This window comes from Bos taurus, chromosome 15 (genome assembly GCF_002263795.3).
Source record: "Bos taurus isolate L1 Dominette 01449 registration number 42190680 breed Hereford chromosome 15, ARS-UCD2.0, whole genome shotgun sequence".
NCBI classification, from domain to species: Eukaryota; Metazoa; Chordata; class Mammalia; order Artiodactyla; family Bovidae; genus Bos; species Bos taurus.
Genome location: NC_037342.1, coordinates 24,956,597 through 24,970,136, shown reverse-complemented (window position 1 = coordinate 24,970,136; position 13,540 = coordinate 24,956,597). Strand labels below are relative to the sequence as shown.

General features: G+C 41.6%; 1 protein-coding gene across 1 annotated transcript; it reads right to left on the bottom strand.

Moving 5' to 3' along the window:
• Positions 1 to 1,671: 1,671 nt before the first annotated feature.
• On the bottom strand, positions 1,672 to 12,421 carry REXO2 (RNA exonuclease 2). The gene is given in 7 exon segments (NM_001081735.2): positions 1,672 to 2,109; positions 4,002 to 4,055; positions 5,237 to 5,345; positions 6,668 to 6,779; positions 7,389 to 7,466; positions 11,108 to 11,191; positions 12,213 to 12,421. Coding segments are annotated over 7 exon segments (714 nt in total). The 5' UTR covers positions 12,360 to 12,421; the 3' UTR covers positions 1,672 to 1,979.
• Positions 12,422 to 13,540: the final 1,119 nt, after the last annotated feature.

Genomic DNA, 13,540 nt, shown 5'->3' with positions numbered 1-13,540 from the left:
TTATTTTACTAAAAATTAACACATGCTCCATTAGGAAATAACAGAGAATTCTGTTACAGAATTAAGATACAGAACAGAGGATTAAATTAGGAAGCTGGCCATTCATGTGACAGAAGATTTAAAATGAACAGTAGGAGTTACAGAGTCTCAAGAAAACTAAACGGTAGGGCTCAGTTAACCTGATGAATAAACAGGCCAGCTTGGTGGGAGAAACCCACGGCATTAAGAGTAGTATCTGCTTCCCCTGAATCTTCTCAAGCCTAGAGTTTTCGTATCTATTCTTGCATTAGAATATATAACATTCCTCACAGCCAAGTAAAGACACAGACCACCTTGTCCAATTTTGGTTAGAAGTGCTAGGCCAGGTCAAGGTCATCCTGTTAGTGAGGTCTATGCACACTCTTCAGTGTCACAGTCCTGGGCATTAAGTGAACACCGACTTAAGATAAAGCCCCAGCCACCATAGCTACGGATCAGAGCAGCCTTCCCAGAGATCCTGGCCTGAGTCAATCCATCACCATCACAATCAGCCATCAGGGCAAGGCACCGGCTGTGGACCAAGCACTGAGCTCAAAACCATGGGTAGTGTGTAGTTTAATCTCGACAATTCTTTGAGTTAGGTACTGTCGTCCTCACTTTAATGAGGCTTAGAAACGAAAACTCACTCAGGATGTTACAGAGCTTAGATATGAACCCAGAATTTGACTCAAGTGCCCAGTTCGTAACTACCACACAATCGTGTCTTCCCATCCACTGAAGGTGATACCTGTGCCACTCTGAGAAATGGAAAAAGCACTGGTCAGGAAAGTCAACAGATTTTAACGTTCCCATCTACTCACACTTGCAATGCTTGTCAACCCGAGCCTTCATTTCCTCATTTAGCAAAAGTTCCACTAAAGCCTCTCTCCACTCACAGGTTGTTGTATAAGGTAAAATAACTTAGTGAAATTATGAGATAATCAATTCCAATCTATAGTCCTGTAACTCGCTGTAACTCTCACATGAGGATCATACCTCTATGTTCATATAATGGTCATGTAATCGAGTTAGGATGAAATCTAAGATCACCACAAAAGGCTTCTAGTCCAATGTCCTCTAGGAGAGGGAGGGTAGCTGCGGGCCTTCCCAATTCTGACTCCTTCTTTCATGGGGCATCAGTCTGAAGGAGATTTGATGTACAGACAGATGACTCTAACGTGCCCTCTGACTGAGGACTCACCTTACTACTGAACTCTAAAACACACAAACTTAGGAGTTAAGATATTCAAACTGAAATCCCTCCTCAAATATTTTCTGACCGTTATACCTAGGGCAGCCAGTTATTAACATTCTACCAACTTCGCACTGTGGCTTCCTTGCACATATTATCTATTCAGTAACCCTTGAACATAGTAAAGAGTAGCTATTCTAGAGCTCTGTTAGTTTGGTAACTATCACTAATCATGGGCCCAATTTGCTTCTCTGAATCTATCTCCAATTATTCTATTATTAACTTGTAAAGCAAGACAGAGTAAGTTCACTTCCTACTGAACAGAACTGAAACTTGGTTCACTCCAAATGGCACTATGAGAATGTAAGCATTAGGCACACCACCTGAAAAAGGAAAAAAAGAAAAACAAAACACATCCTTTTCCAATCCAACTACTAAAGAATTGATAGTACAAAAAGGACTGCATTTCAATAGAACTAGCTTTATTATTATTTTTTTTTTAAACAAAAGAAATGTCTAAAAGCAAATACAGGTATGTACCAAGGGGTGGACGTGACCTGGTACTTAGAAAGGAGTTGCTGTGTCATAAATGAAAACAGCATGTTAGGAGAAAAATAATTTTCAGGTGCTGTCTGCTTGAAAAATCTGGAGATGCAAGTTAACTGAAGGAAGGTGATCGGCCAAGCAAACAGCGTGAGCCCAGGGGAAAAGAAAAAACCACCAGAAGCTGCTTCCAGAGAGCCGCATGGTGGCGGCACGAGAACCGGCATCAACTCACAGTCTTCTCATTTTCCCCATTTTCTATAATTTTCCTCTTCTTCTCATCTGTTTTTTTCTTGAAGATGTTATTTCGGTAAAACTGAAGTTCTTTGATGCTTTCGCTAATGTCATCAAGTGCCCTACAAGCAAACACACCACGCTGAGTTGAAATGTCCGAAAATCAGAGGAGATGATCACCATTCTTCAAAGGTATAACTTTTTATAAATAACTTAAGAACAGTGGGTACTACTGTAAATGCAACTATCTGATATCAACAAGGAGAGGAACGCTTCAGTAAAACAAATTTAAGTGCTTGTTTTTTTAAAAAACTGACTTCCAAAAAAAGGCATCTACAATTTAACAGATAAAGGTTTCCCAAAATGCTCCATAAAGCAGGGAAAGTGTTCTGCCGGGGGCGGGGGGTAGTTCCAGGGTCAAATAATTTAGGGAAAACTAGATTAAACATTCCCTCTTTTGAAGTTTTTTTAAAGTATTTAATGTACTGGTGTGAATTTTGAATTCCCCAGAGGAGGTTGTATGGTAGACACGATATTTCTAAAACTTAAATCGACCACACTTGTGGGATTCCCAGCACGTGGCATATAGTTTGGGAGACAGTGAGCGATACTTAATGATGTCCTGCACAAAATACTTTCATGTACTCAAACGTAACTGGTGACTCAGCCATCATAATAAACATCCACAATCAGACAGCACCTAACCACAGAGGACCTCCCTCCTCTGTCGAGGCAATCTGTACTATCATTAGGGGCTGCCTGCTTCATCAAACAGCCTTCTTTCTTCTCTAGCATGCTGTTTCTCCTGTGTTGCAGTCTGAGAAATCAGGTACTCAACATTATTACAACAGCGGGCAGGTAAATCAGTTTGCTTTGAAGATGGGCTGAGGGCCGCTTCTTGAGATCAAACTGCACGGACTTTAGAGCAAGTTTTATGAGTTATTTTCCTGATTAGGGCAACAGTTTTGCTTTCTTTCCAGGTCTTAGGCATATGGAGGAGAGCTGAAGCTGTCAAAAATACAGCCTCTGGTTAAATCAAGGTTAAACTACATCTTAGCCACCATAATGAAATTTAAAAAGAGCTGAAAACCCCAAGTCCTTCTACAGCCCACTTTGTGGCAAATCCTGACCCACTTGATGTGAGGCTATTTACAGTCACTGGTTATGCCACATGGTGTGAATATCTGTACATTTTACTATAGAAACAGCCACGTGTTTGAAGATGAATGCTTCCCCAGACCTCGTTAGGGCTCTTACTCCCTTTCTAAAGCCTGAAAAATTCTGAAATCCAAAACACCTTGAGCCCCAACTGTTCCAGACCTGTATTATTGTGCTGTGGTCCATGAAAGCCCAATAAAAAAACACCATCAGAATGCCAGGCTCTTTAAAGCAAGGACTTGGTCTTCCTGTTTGGCTAGAACCGTGCCTGGCACACAGTAGGGACTCAGTACACGGAGGAAACAAACGCTGCCCTTAGAAGCCAGCTGCTACATCTCCCATCACGTCTTATGTCCTTCCTAAAAGGCCACAACACCAACAAGTAAAAGAGGACTCTAGATACACAAGATCTTTAAATTCCCTGTGTACTTGGGCCTAAGGTTGCAGACACAATAAGAAAACAATCTGAAAAACTAAGAAGTGTCAAAATCAGGCTAACTGCCTTGTACAACTGTACACAAAGTGCTCAAATTTTAAATAGTTATAAGCCCATATGCTTGCTGGGAAGAAAATACTGCTCACTACTAGAAAAATTACACCATTTCACATACGTTCCAGACTAAGTTATCCACAAGTTTCAAAACAGAAATAGAGATGGTAAGACCATACATTATCTCACAACTGAATGTTAGAAAACTGACCAGAATTCCTGATAATCTTAGCAAAAGAAAGTTATCTTTATGTAGTTGTCCTTTACTTTTCCCCCAAGGGATAAGTGACATTATTTCAAACAGTCAGGAATTTGGGGTTTATGTACATGTCAGATGACCAAGCACTTAAAAGGACCCAAACTTACCTGTGAGAAGCAGCCTTCTTTGGTGCAAATTCGTATTCTTCGGGATACCAGCGTCTATACACAGCAAAAACGGAACTCTCAAAGGAAACTGTCTCAAATGCACTGAATAATTACGTCCTTCAAGTAACGTAATAACACTGAAAAAGGCCTCTGGGTTCTGACTGTGGAGTTGCCACCTTGTCTGGGACTCCATCTCCCTCCTTCACCTCTCTTCATTCTATAGATTCTTTTCAGGCAAGATCATCACTATGTAAGATTCCCAAATCTGTGAACTCCAGCCTTGTCCTCTCCCTCGCTTCTGTCACGGGTATCCAGGACAACTCCACCTAAAATCCACCAGACATTTCCAACCCCACACACACAGGGTCACTCACCATCCTCAACACCTCCCTTCCCCCAACAGCCAAATCTCCTCCTCCTCTTATGACCCCCTTTGTCTTTGAACAGTTCCATCACCCACCAAGCTGCCCAAACTGGAAACACTTTATACTTCCTCCCTGTCTTCACACCCCCATTCAAGCACTCAAGGCCCTGCTACTGATCTTCTCCAACACGCTACATCCACACAGCTTCTGCCACCCACTGCCATTTCCCTAGCTCCCTCTCTCCAAGATGGTACAAGTCTTTCTCCCTCTTGCCACGTTCTAATCAGAATTATCTCATCATATCACCCTTACCTTCCTGTACCCTGTATCTCCGAACCTCTGCCCATTCTCTGGAATGCTCTCTCCTCACCTTAAATACCTGGAAAACGCCCACTCTTCTTTAAATCTCAACTTGAAAGCCATTTTCTATGTGAAGTGTCCACTAACTCCCCACCTTCCTCACTCTTGCAGTTGGGTGCTCCTTCTCACATGCCCGCAAAATTCTACACACACTTTTCCCTGACCGAAGTCATCACACAGTACATGTCCCAGGGGGATTTTTTTTTTTTTTAACGTTATCTGTCAGTTCACTAGACTCTAAGCATTTAAGGGCTTTATGTCCCTAGCACATTGGCCAACATGCAACACAGGGATGGGTGTTCAATAAATTTTATGGATTAATGAAATTTATATGGAAGATTTTTGATGTTCTTTCCCCAGGACTCACCAGTTCAAGCAAGAATAGGATGAGGAAGTTATACACCCAACTGGCCCCGTTAGTTCTACAGCTCTATTCAATTACTCTGCACAAATTCTAAAGTAAAACATGCTAAATGAGGCAACTGAATGGATCCTAAATACAGCCCTTACCTGCACAGCTCTTTAACAGTGCTCACATCAATTATTCTATAATGAAGATGTTTCATGAACTGGGGCATGTATTTGTCAAGAAACTTCTTATCTGCGTGAACTGAATTTCCTAGAAAGACACGAAGCATACGTTATCTGTGTATTTCTAGTGGTACACAAGAGGACGTAAAAATTCATAAACCGTATTTAATTGGAGATGATTTTTTTTTTATAAATTCAAACAATGTGTAAAAGCATCTCAAAACTTCTAAATTAGGTTTGAGTGTATCTGATTAGATTACAAGTGCAGATTTCAGCATATTTAGTCTCAGTTTAGCTCATAATAAATTTGTAAATGGCACTCTACAGACAAAAGGATGAATCTACCATTCCACATACTTAAAATAATGCTCAAATCTGTTACTTTTAAAGCTAATACCAGATGTGCAAATTTTCTCCCAGTATCATAAAATCCACACCACTAACACTAAAAATTTAACTGAATCATATAAGTAGATAAGCCTTTATTCACATTTCAGTTTTAATCATATCCACATTCATGTTTCCACACAGTAATTTATATTTAAAAAAAATACTAAATTTTTAATAAGAACTTTAAAATAGACTGCATTGGCTAGGGGGAAATTTTATACAATACATGCTCTAGTACTTAAGGTCAAAACTTTTTATGAATATTTCAGAAAAGTGTTAGTAACTATACCAGTTTACGTTTACAAATACAAATACACCACCACAGGACACTAACCTCCCTTTGACAATGACAGTTGTTTCAAAATACTAGCAGAACTGGCCTATTCCTTTAAAAAGTCAGTGTCACAAGGGGAAAAGACAGGTATACATTTTTGATTAAGAGACTAAAGAGGCAGAATAACCAAACGAAATGCATGAGTCTTGACTAAATCCTGGTTGAAAAACAGACATTTCAGCTATGGACTTGATATCAGACTATGTTACTGAATTATTTTTAATCACCTTAAATGTGACAAGGATCTTGTGGTTACTTAAATATAACAACGAGCTCTTGGTCCTTATTCTTAGGAAATGCTGGGTGAATTATTTAGGAATTAAGTGTCATGATGCTTGAAATTTACTCTCACATGTCCACAAAAATAAGACAGATAAATATGGCACAAGGTTAACAACTATATCCAACTTTCCTGTATATTTAAAATTTTCCCATAATAAAAATATGTGGGAAAATGTTATTGAGCTAATTTGGGTATCCCAGAGCTCATGTCAGGTTTCAGGGCATTTTCCCTGATATTCATGTATAAATTATACAAGGCAATTTGAGCACAAAAGTAAGAGGCATAATCCAAATCAGGGTAAGTAGAAGACATGACGATCTGGGTGGATCTTTCTGGAACCACAGTCTCTTGAACCGCTATAATGGAAGACTATCTACACGGCAGACACAGGACTGGATTTTACCTGCAAGTGGACAGAGCCCTGGAGGAGTCTGCTGTCGTACAAAGGAGAGAAATTCATACTCTGCCTGCTGCAGTGTCATCGTACTCTCCTTCACTGCTTTGGTTAGACCAGACTGCAAGAGAGAATCCCCAGCCCCACCAAGACACACGAAGTCAGTTTTCAAAGGCATCCAGATATGAAACTCCACTTCTAAAGAGGGCATATATAATCAGAGACGGACCATTTACAGAGCTCAAGTTCAAACTGAAACTGCCATCTTTGCAGTGATTTTTTTTTTTTTTTTTTTAAAGAATCCAAGTCAAATAAGTTATGTTCCTGATAGTTAACAGCATTTCCCCATGGTCAGAAAACATGGTGCTCAAGGTCCAAGGATACAACCTCTGGGAAGAAACAACCAGTAACAGGAGAGCAGCGTTCTCCTTTCTCTGAAAGTTGATATCTAACCTTATCCCAAAGACTGACTTGAGCAACACTTGATAATCCGCAATGCACTCAAGACAGACTGAGTGCAGGAGAGGCAAAAAAAGGACATTCAGGAGAAGATGGTCTCGAGAGATCCCAAAGATGAAGTGAACAAGCAAGCAGTTTCCCAGACTTGCCAAGCAATCTTCGTCTATCCCTTCTAAAAATACCGTCCAACAAGGGTCTAGGACTCAGGTGTGGGGGCAACAAGCTTGTTACTGATCCCCAAAGCGGCAATGCTACCATGTGGTAATGTTACCTTCCCATGATGCTCCTTGCACCAGTCTGACATGCTGTCCAGTAACTCATCTGGCTGTTTTATAATCAGGTTAGGACCCTGTGGATAGGAAAAGCTGTTAATCATCCAGAACCACTAGGGATACACTTGGTTTCTGAGTTCAAGCTGCTTTAAGAAGTAAACATATATACCAGAGAAAGGAAGAAAGATGAGGGCACTTTGCTAACTCTAAAAGTGGTCCTCATTCATTCCAGCATTGTTTACGACAATAAAAAAATGACGAACGCACATGTACACAACTGAAAACCGAAATGCCGATTAATGCCTGTTATGGAGAGTAAAGTAAATCAGAAAGAGAAAACGCAAATATTGTATATTAACACACACATATGGGATCTAGAAAAACGGTAGTGATGAATCTATTTGCAGGGCAGGAATAGAGACACAGACATAGAGAACAGACTTCTGGACACAACAGGGGAAGGAGAGGGTGGGACGAATTGAGAGTAGCAGCAGTGAAAAATACCCGTTACCATATGTAAAGCAGATAGCTAGTGGGCAGTTGCTGCTTGACACAGGGAGCTCAATCTGGTGCTCTGTGACAGCCTACAGGGGTGGGATGGGGCAGGGCGTGGGAGGGAGGTTCAAGAGGGAGGGGACACATCTATACTTAGGGCTGATTAACACTGTCCTATGGCAGAAACCAACACAACATTGTAAAGCAATTATCCTCCAATTAAAATTTTTTTTTTTTTTTAATAAAGGACATAGATACCTATCAAGCGTTGGCAAACTATAGCCTCAGCTTCTGGCACTTTTAATTGCCAGCAAGCTAACAACAATTTTTACATTTGTAAAGGGGGTTGTAAAACACAAACATGTGACAGAGAGGTATGTGGTATCTAAGCCTAAAATATTTAATATTTGGTCTTTTTTAGAGAAGGCTTTGCCAACCACTGACTATAAACAGTTCCTATCTTACCAAGTAAAAAACAAAAAGCAAATTGCAGAACAGTATGTATACGCTTAGGAGTTCACTTACACTTGTTTAAAAGAAATGCACACATTTGTATATGCATACAAAATACTAAAATACTACAAAAGTACAAAAACGTTGGGGAGTAAGATCAGGCAAGAGAAGAACAGCTGTTGAAAAAACCAACAGCTCACAATACATATGTTTTGCATAAAGCTACACTGTTTAATTTTAACAGTATTTTCACATTTGACAGTTGAAAAAGTAATTGGTGGCATCTGAAAGATTACAAAAAAGAAAACCTGACCCTGAAATTCTCAGCTCCAGTTAACTGAACAATCACCTGAGAGTCAAGAGTTCCAGCAGACACAGAAGCTCAACTTGTGGCATTAAAGCAAGTCACCTCCTAGTCTCTCCTTCTGGGAGATGGAGATAACAGACCACCCCTCCCCTTTCCCTGACAGGGATGTTACCAGGATAAAAGAAATTACAGATATGAATATTTGAACTGAGGGGGGAAAAAAAAAGACTCTAAATCCAACGTATTATCACTACAGAGGTGGTCAAAGTAGTTTGCAGTTACTGAGAGGAATGGCAAGACTTTGACTAAAATAGGCCTGACAGCTACAAGGAGTTTTAGCCAAACAAGAAAACGGGCAATGGCAATCTCCATGAAGAAGCAAAAATATGTGCTCTGATAACTTTTTTTTTTTTTTTTGAAGTGTAGTGGATTCCCAGTGTTGGCGTTAATTTCTGCTGTGTAGACGAGTGATTCAGTTATACATATGTCCTTTCCCATTCTGGTTTATCTCAGGACATTGAATATAGTTCCCTGTGCTATTCAGTAGGCCCTTTTTTATTGGTTGTCTTTTTATTTTTTAATTTTTTTTTGGCTGTGCTACACAACATGTGGGATCTTAGTTCCCTGACCAGGGATCGAACCCACAGCCCCACCACCCCAGCCTGCACTGGAAGCAGGAAGTCCTAACCACTGGACCACCAGGGAAGTCCCCAGGACCTTGTTTTGGCAACACTTTTTTTTTTTTTTTTTAACAAAACCAAAAACCTCATATCACAAAACACAATTCTAAAAAAACTATGATGGAAAAAGCCAATGTCTATCAACTTAAGACTATATAACTTAACTCTAGATCACAGTATGGCACACTAAGCTACCTACAGAAAAATTTCTGGGGTGGGATGTCTGTTCTTCTAACATAAAACATCTTCCCCAGACTTGTATACAAAAACAAAACATTTTCCAAAGAACTGACACTTCAGTGCCAACAGGCCCGTAGCAATTTTTTTTTTTCTTTTTTTTTTTTTTAACATCCTTATCCTCATCCGACTGGGTCTATTTACAAATGCCACACTCATCTGCAGCTGTGAGACTACAGACCCAAATTTCCTCCAGGGTACATATCAAGTAACTGGTCCATTAAACTGTCAGTATTTCACATTATATCAACAGTCTGAGGGGAAAACTCTTCTCCAGCCAAGGGTAAGTAAGGTTGGTGAATAAAGACACTTCTCTTCACTATTCACCTCTAGAAAATTCCAAGTGACAGGAAAAAACAACCAAACCGAAAACTCAAGATTTATATAAAGTTGCCATGTTGGGAGGGGTAGGGGTGGCTGTCTATTTAAGAAAAAAAAAAAGAGGTAGTTGCTGCTACAAGAAATACAAAGTAGCATGATTCTCCCTCAGCTGATACACCAGGAGGAACTTCACAATGTCTGCCTGGCAATCCACAGAAGTAACAATTTATCTAAAATGGCTCCTCCTCCCTTACCCCACCAAGAAAATAAGTGGAAGTCTTAAGGTTTGATCTGTGAAATGTATCCAGTGCCAGTAACACATCAATCAGACGCTGCAGAAACTAACAAACCTGTGTTAGTTAAACCTGTACTCCTACTCTGGAGTTCCTCACTGCCTCTAATACAGCTGATAGTATGACAGGATTATTTAGGGCCTTCACCCTCTACCAATGAGATGCTGTCATATACTTATTAAATGCTTTGTGAGTGGCTGAAAGGCAACCTGCAACAGGTGTGTTTTATTTGTTTTGCTTAATGTTTCAGTTAAAAGCAGCATGTTAAAACCTCAATCATGCCCCTTGTGTCAACAGGAGAGTTCATGGCTCTGTATCAACAGAAATTCTAAAATCTTAATAATGATCTAGATGAATCACATGCCCTGGCTGAAACGGTAGATACTGGATATATGAAGTCTAGCTAAAGCTAAGGTTATGATACAAAGAAGTCAACTTTGGCATGAGTCACCAATCCTGGCGTGACTGTAGTCGGCTGTCTTATTGGTTGCGAGCCCTTTACTCAGACTGCCTGGTTAAACTCTTGGCTTGTCCAATAACTAGCCAGATGGCCTTGGGCAAATTACCCAACAACTCTGTACCAACACTTCTCTCTCCATAAAATGAGTATAACAGTACTTACCTTATAGTTGCTGTAACAATTAAGAGTGAATACATGTAAAGCATTTTTGTGCCTGGCACATACTAAGCTCTTAATAAATGATCGAATTTATAGTTCCGAATTTTTGCCATAACTCTTGAAAAATACTAGGCTCTGAGATGGATTACTTTGGTTCTAGTACCAAGCCCACCATGACCCACAACATTATTTTGGACCTTAATCTATATCAGTTTTATTTTTTAAATAAAGAGATGAGGGGGGTGGGGAGAGACAATTTTTAGATTTCCAAAACACTGTAGACAGTACGGCCATATTACAAGGCATCACCTACTTCAGCCAAAATGTTGAGATCAGAGTCAGTTATCAGACAGGCCATCTCAATAATCTGGTCCTTCTCAATGTCCAATCCTGTCATCTGCAAAAAAAAAAAAAATATATATATATATATATACACACACACACACACACACATATAGCAAAATATATATATACACACACAAAACCATCTTTACAGCCTACTGCACCCAAGTTTATTTAATAGGACATCCCTCAAGCATATTTAACTTAAATTCCACAGCCAAGATAGAAGAGACAATACTGCTCCTTAGGCAAGTCCTCAAGGCACTCAATACGGGCTATTTATTCAACAACCATTTACCAAGGGCGGGCTACATGTCAGGCGTCCAGTCCTACTCTGGGGTAGATGCAAAGTTAGCAAAATTGAGTGCTGACAGCATTCAATTTTGGAAGAGTTAGACAACTAACTTCACTGCATCTCTGCAGAGTTTACAAAGTTTTCATATTAATTACAGCACTTGATCTTCATCACAATTCAATGTTATTATCCCCGTTTCAAATACGAGAGAAGTGAGGCTCAAGGGAGAGGAGAATCTTTGGCTGAGTATGGAAAACCTAAAGGGATCAGAACTGGGTTGCAGTCCCAGCTTCGACCCTCACTAACTGCACGACCTTGAACGAGCTGAATCCTCTCTCTCTCTCTGGGCCTCAGTTTTCTCCTTTATGGAGTATGGGGTAAGGCTGAGTCATCTCCGGAATCCCATCTGGCTCTAACCACCTAGGGTCCCGTAAGGCTGGGGAAGTGGGGTCTAGCAGAACTGCTGTGCCCACCCCCTACCCCAGGGACCCGAAGCCCACCACCGCGTTAGGGAGGTCCACATCTGGGTGGAACTGGGGGTTAAGGGAAGCCATATGGATGACACCTCCCTTTGGAAAAGAAACCCCACAGTCCCGCACAGTCTTCAACACCCGCAGGACTCCGGTCCCTCGACCTGCCCCGCGCCGCCCGCAGCCGGGAGGCGCTTACCTGCCACACCTGAGATCCAGACACCGCTGCTCTCCCCGGACACGCTCGGCTACTCGGTCCCACCCAAGAAAACTCACTCGTCTCCCCTGTCCCCCTGAGCGACCTGACTCACCTCCAGGTCCACCCAGACCATCCGCTGAGCCATGCTCTCCCCCGCCGCCATGGCTGCGCCACCTTCGCGGACACCCCGAGCCCTGAACTGCCCGCGAGTCCCACCCACACCTCGCAACAGCCTGGAGCCCAGGGAGCCGCCTAGCATCACCCGGCACGAGCCGCCACGGCACCAGCCTCTCAGCCGGCGCTGGCGCAGGCGCGATAGTCGCTAAACGTCGCAAACCCGCGGGGAGGCGCAGGAGTGAAAACTACAAGTCCCAGCAGCCGGTGCACCGACTCTACCTGAGCAGTCCGGCTTAGCTGCCGCATGAGCTGTTGGGACTTAGAGTCCTGCCTGCTGTTGCGCCCGATTGCCCCGCCCCCGCCACGTGTTTTCGGATATTACTGGACGCGCATGTTTTTCAGAACTAAGTTTATTCTCTTCCAAGAGTTATTTCCTGAATTTGGATGAGTTGCAAATCGCCTAGCTGAGAAAGAGCTCTCTTACTTTAACTCGAAAAATACCTGGTTACCTATTTATTTCAAATGTATCCTTCTTTTTTTGCTGTTTACCGCCCCCCCTTATTTTTTTACTTACCTGTCACTCCACACACAAGCGACAGCAGAGCGGACAGCATATGCTTTTTAAGCCGGAAGACCATCTCCACCTTTAGAAATCCTTAAATGAGATCTTATCGGAGTGATTACTTAGCCCGCTTTAGGTGCTGAATAAAATCCCTTTCCTTCATTGGCAAAGAGTTACTTCTTATTCCTTACGGAGGGACTTGCCGCCGTGGTCTGTTTCAGTTCACCTGTTAGGTGTCAGTGGTAATGACTTCCTACTCCACCCTTACAAGTTCTCATAGTTAAATAGTCTGCTTGTATAACGAATCTATGCAACAAATTAAATTAAAATGAACTAAAAACAGCTTTGCCCGCTCTGCAGTCTGCTTTGGTTTTGATGAAAGTTTTTAATCTCCACTAACAGCTATAGTTTCCATTATTTCCATGAGTAGAAGTGGCCCCCAAAAGGATCTTTCGACCCTGGAGTGTCAAACTGCATGAATCTCTTAAACCTTTGGCTATTCAGTAGCAAGTTGGAGTGCTGAGTATGACTTTGTCACAAAACATCGGTCTAGGCCTGGAATTATATCTTCTGTATATTTTTCTGAAAGCCATATTGCCTGTAATTACAGCGTTGGTGGTCCATCGCCCAGTAATTCATACCCAGTGAGCTGGTTTTGTGAGAGAGAAGACGTGTTGCCTAAGAAGAGCCATCAGTATAACCTAGTGTCCTGGATTTCACCTTCAAGTTCTCTGTATACCCAACCCACCGCCTGCTAGGGC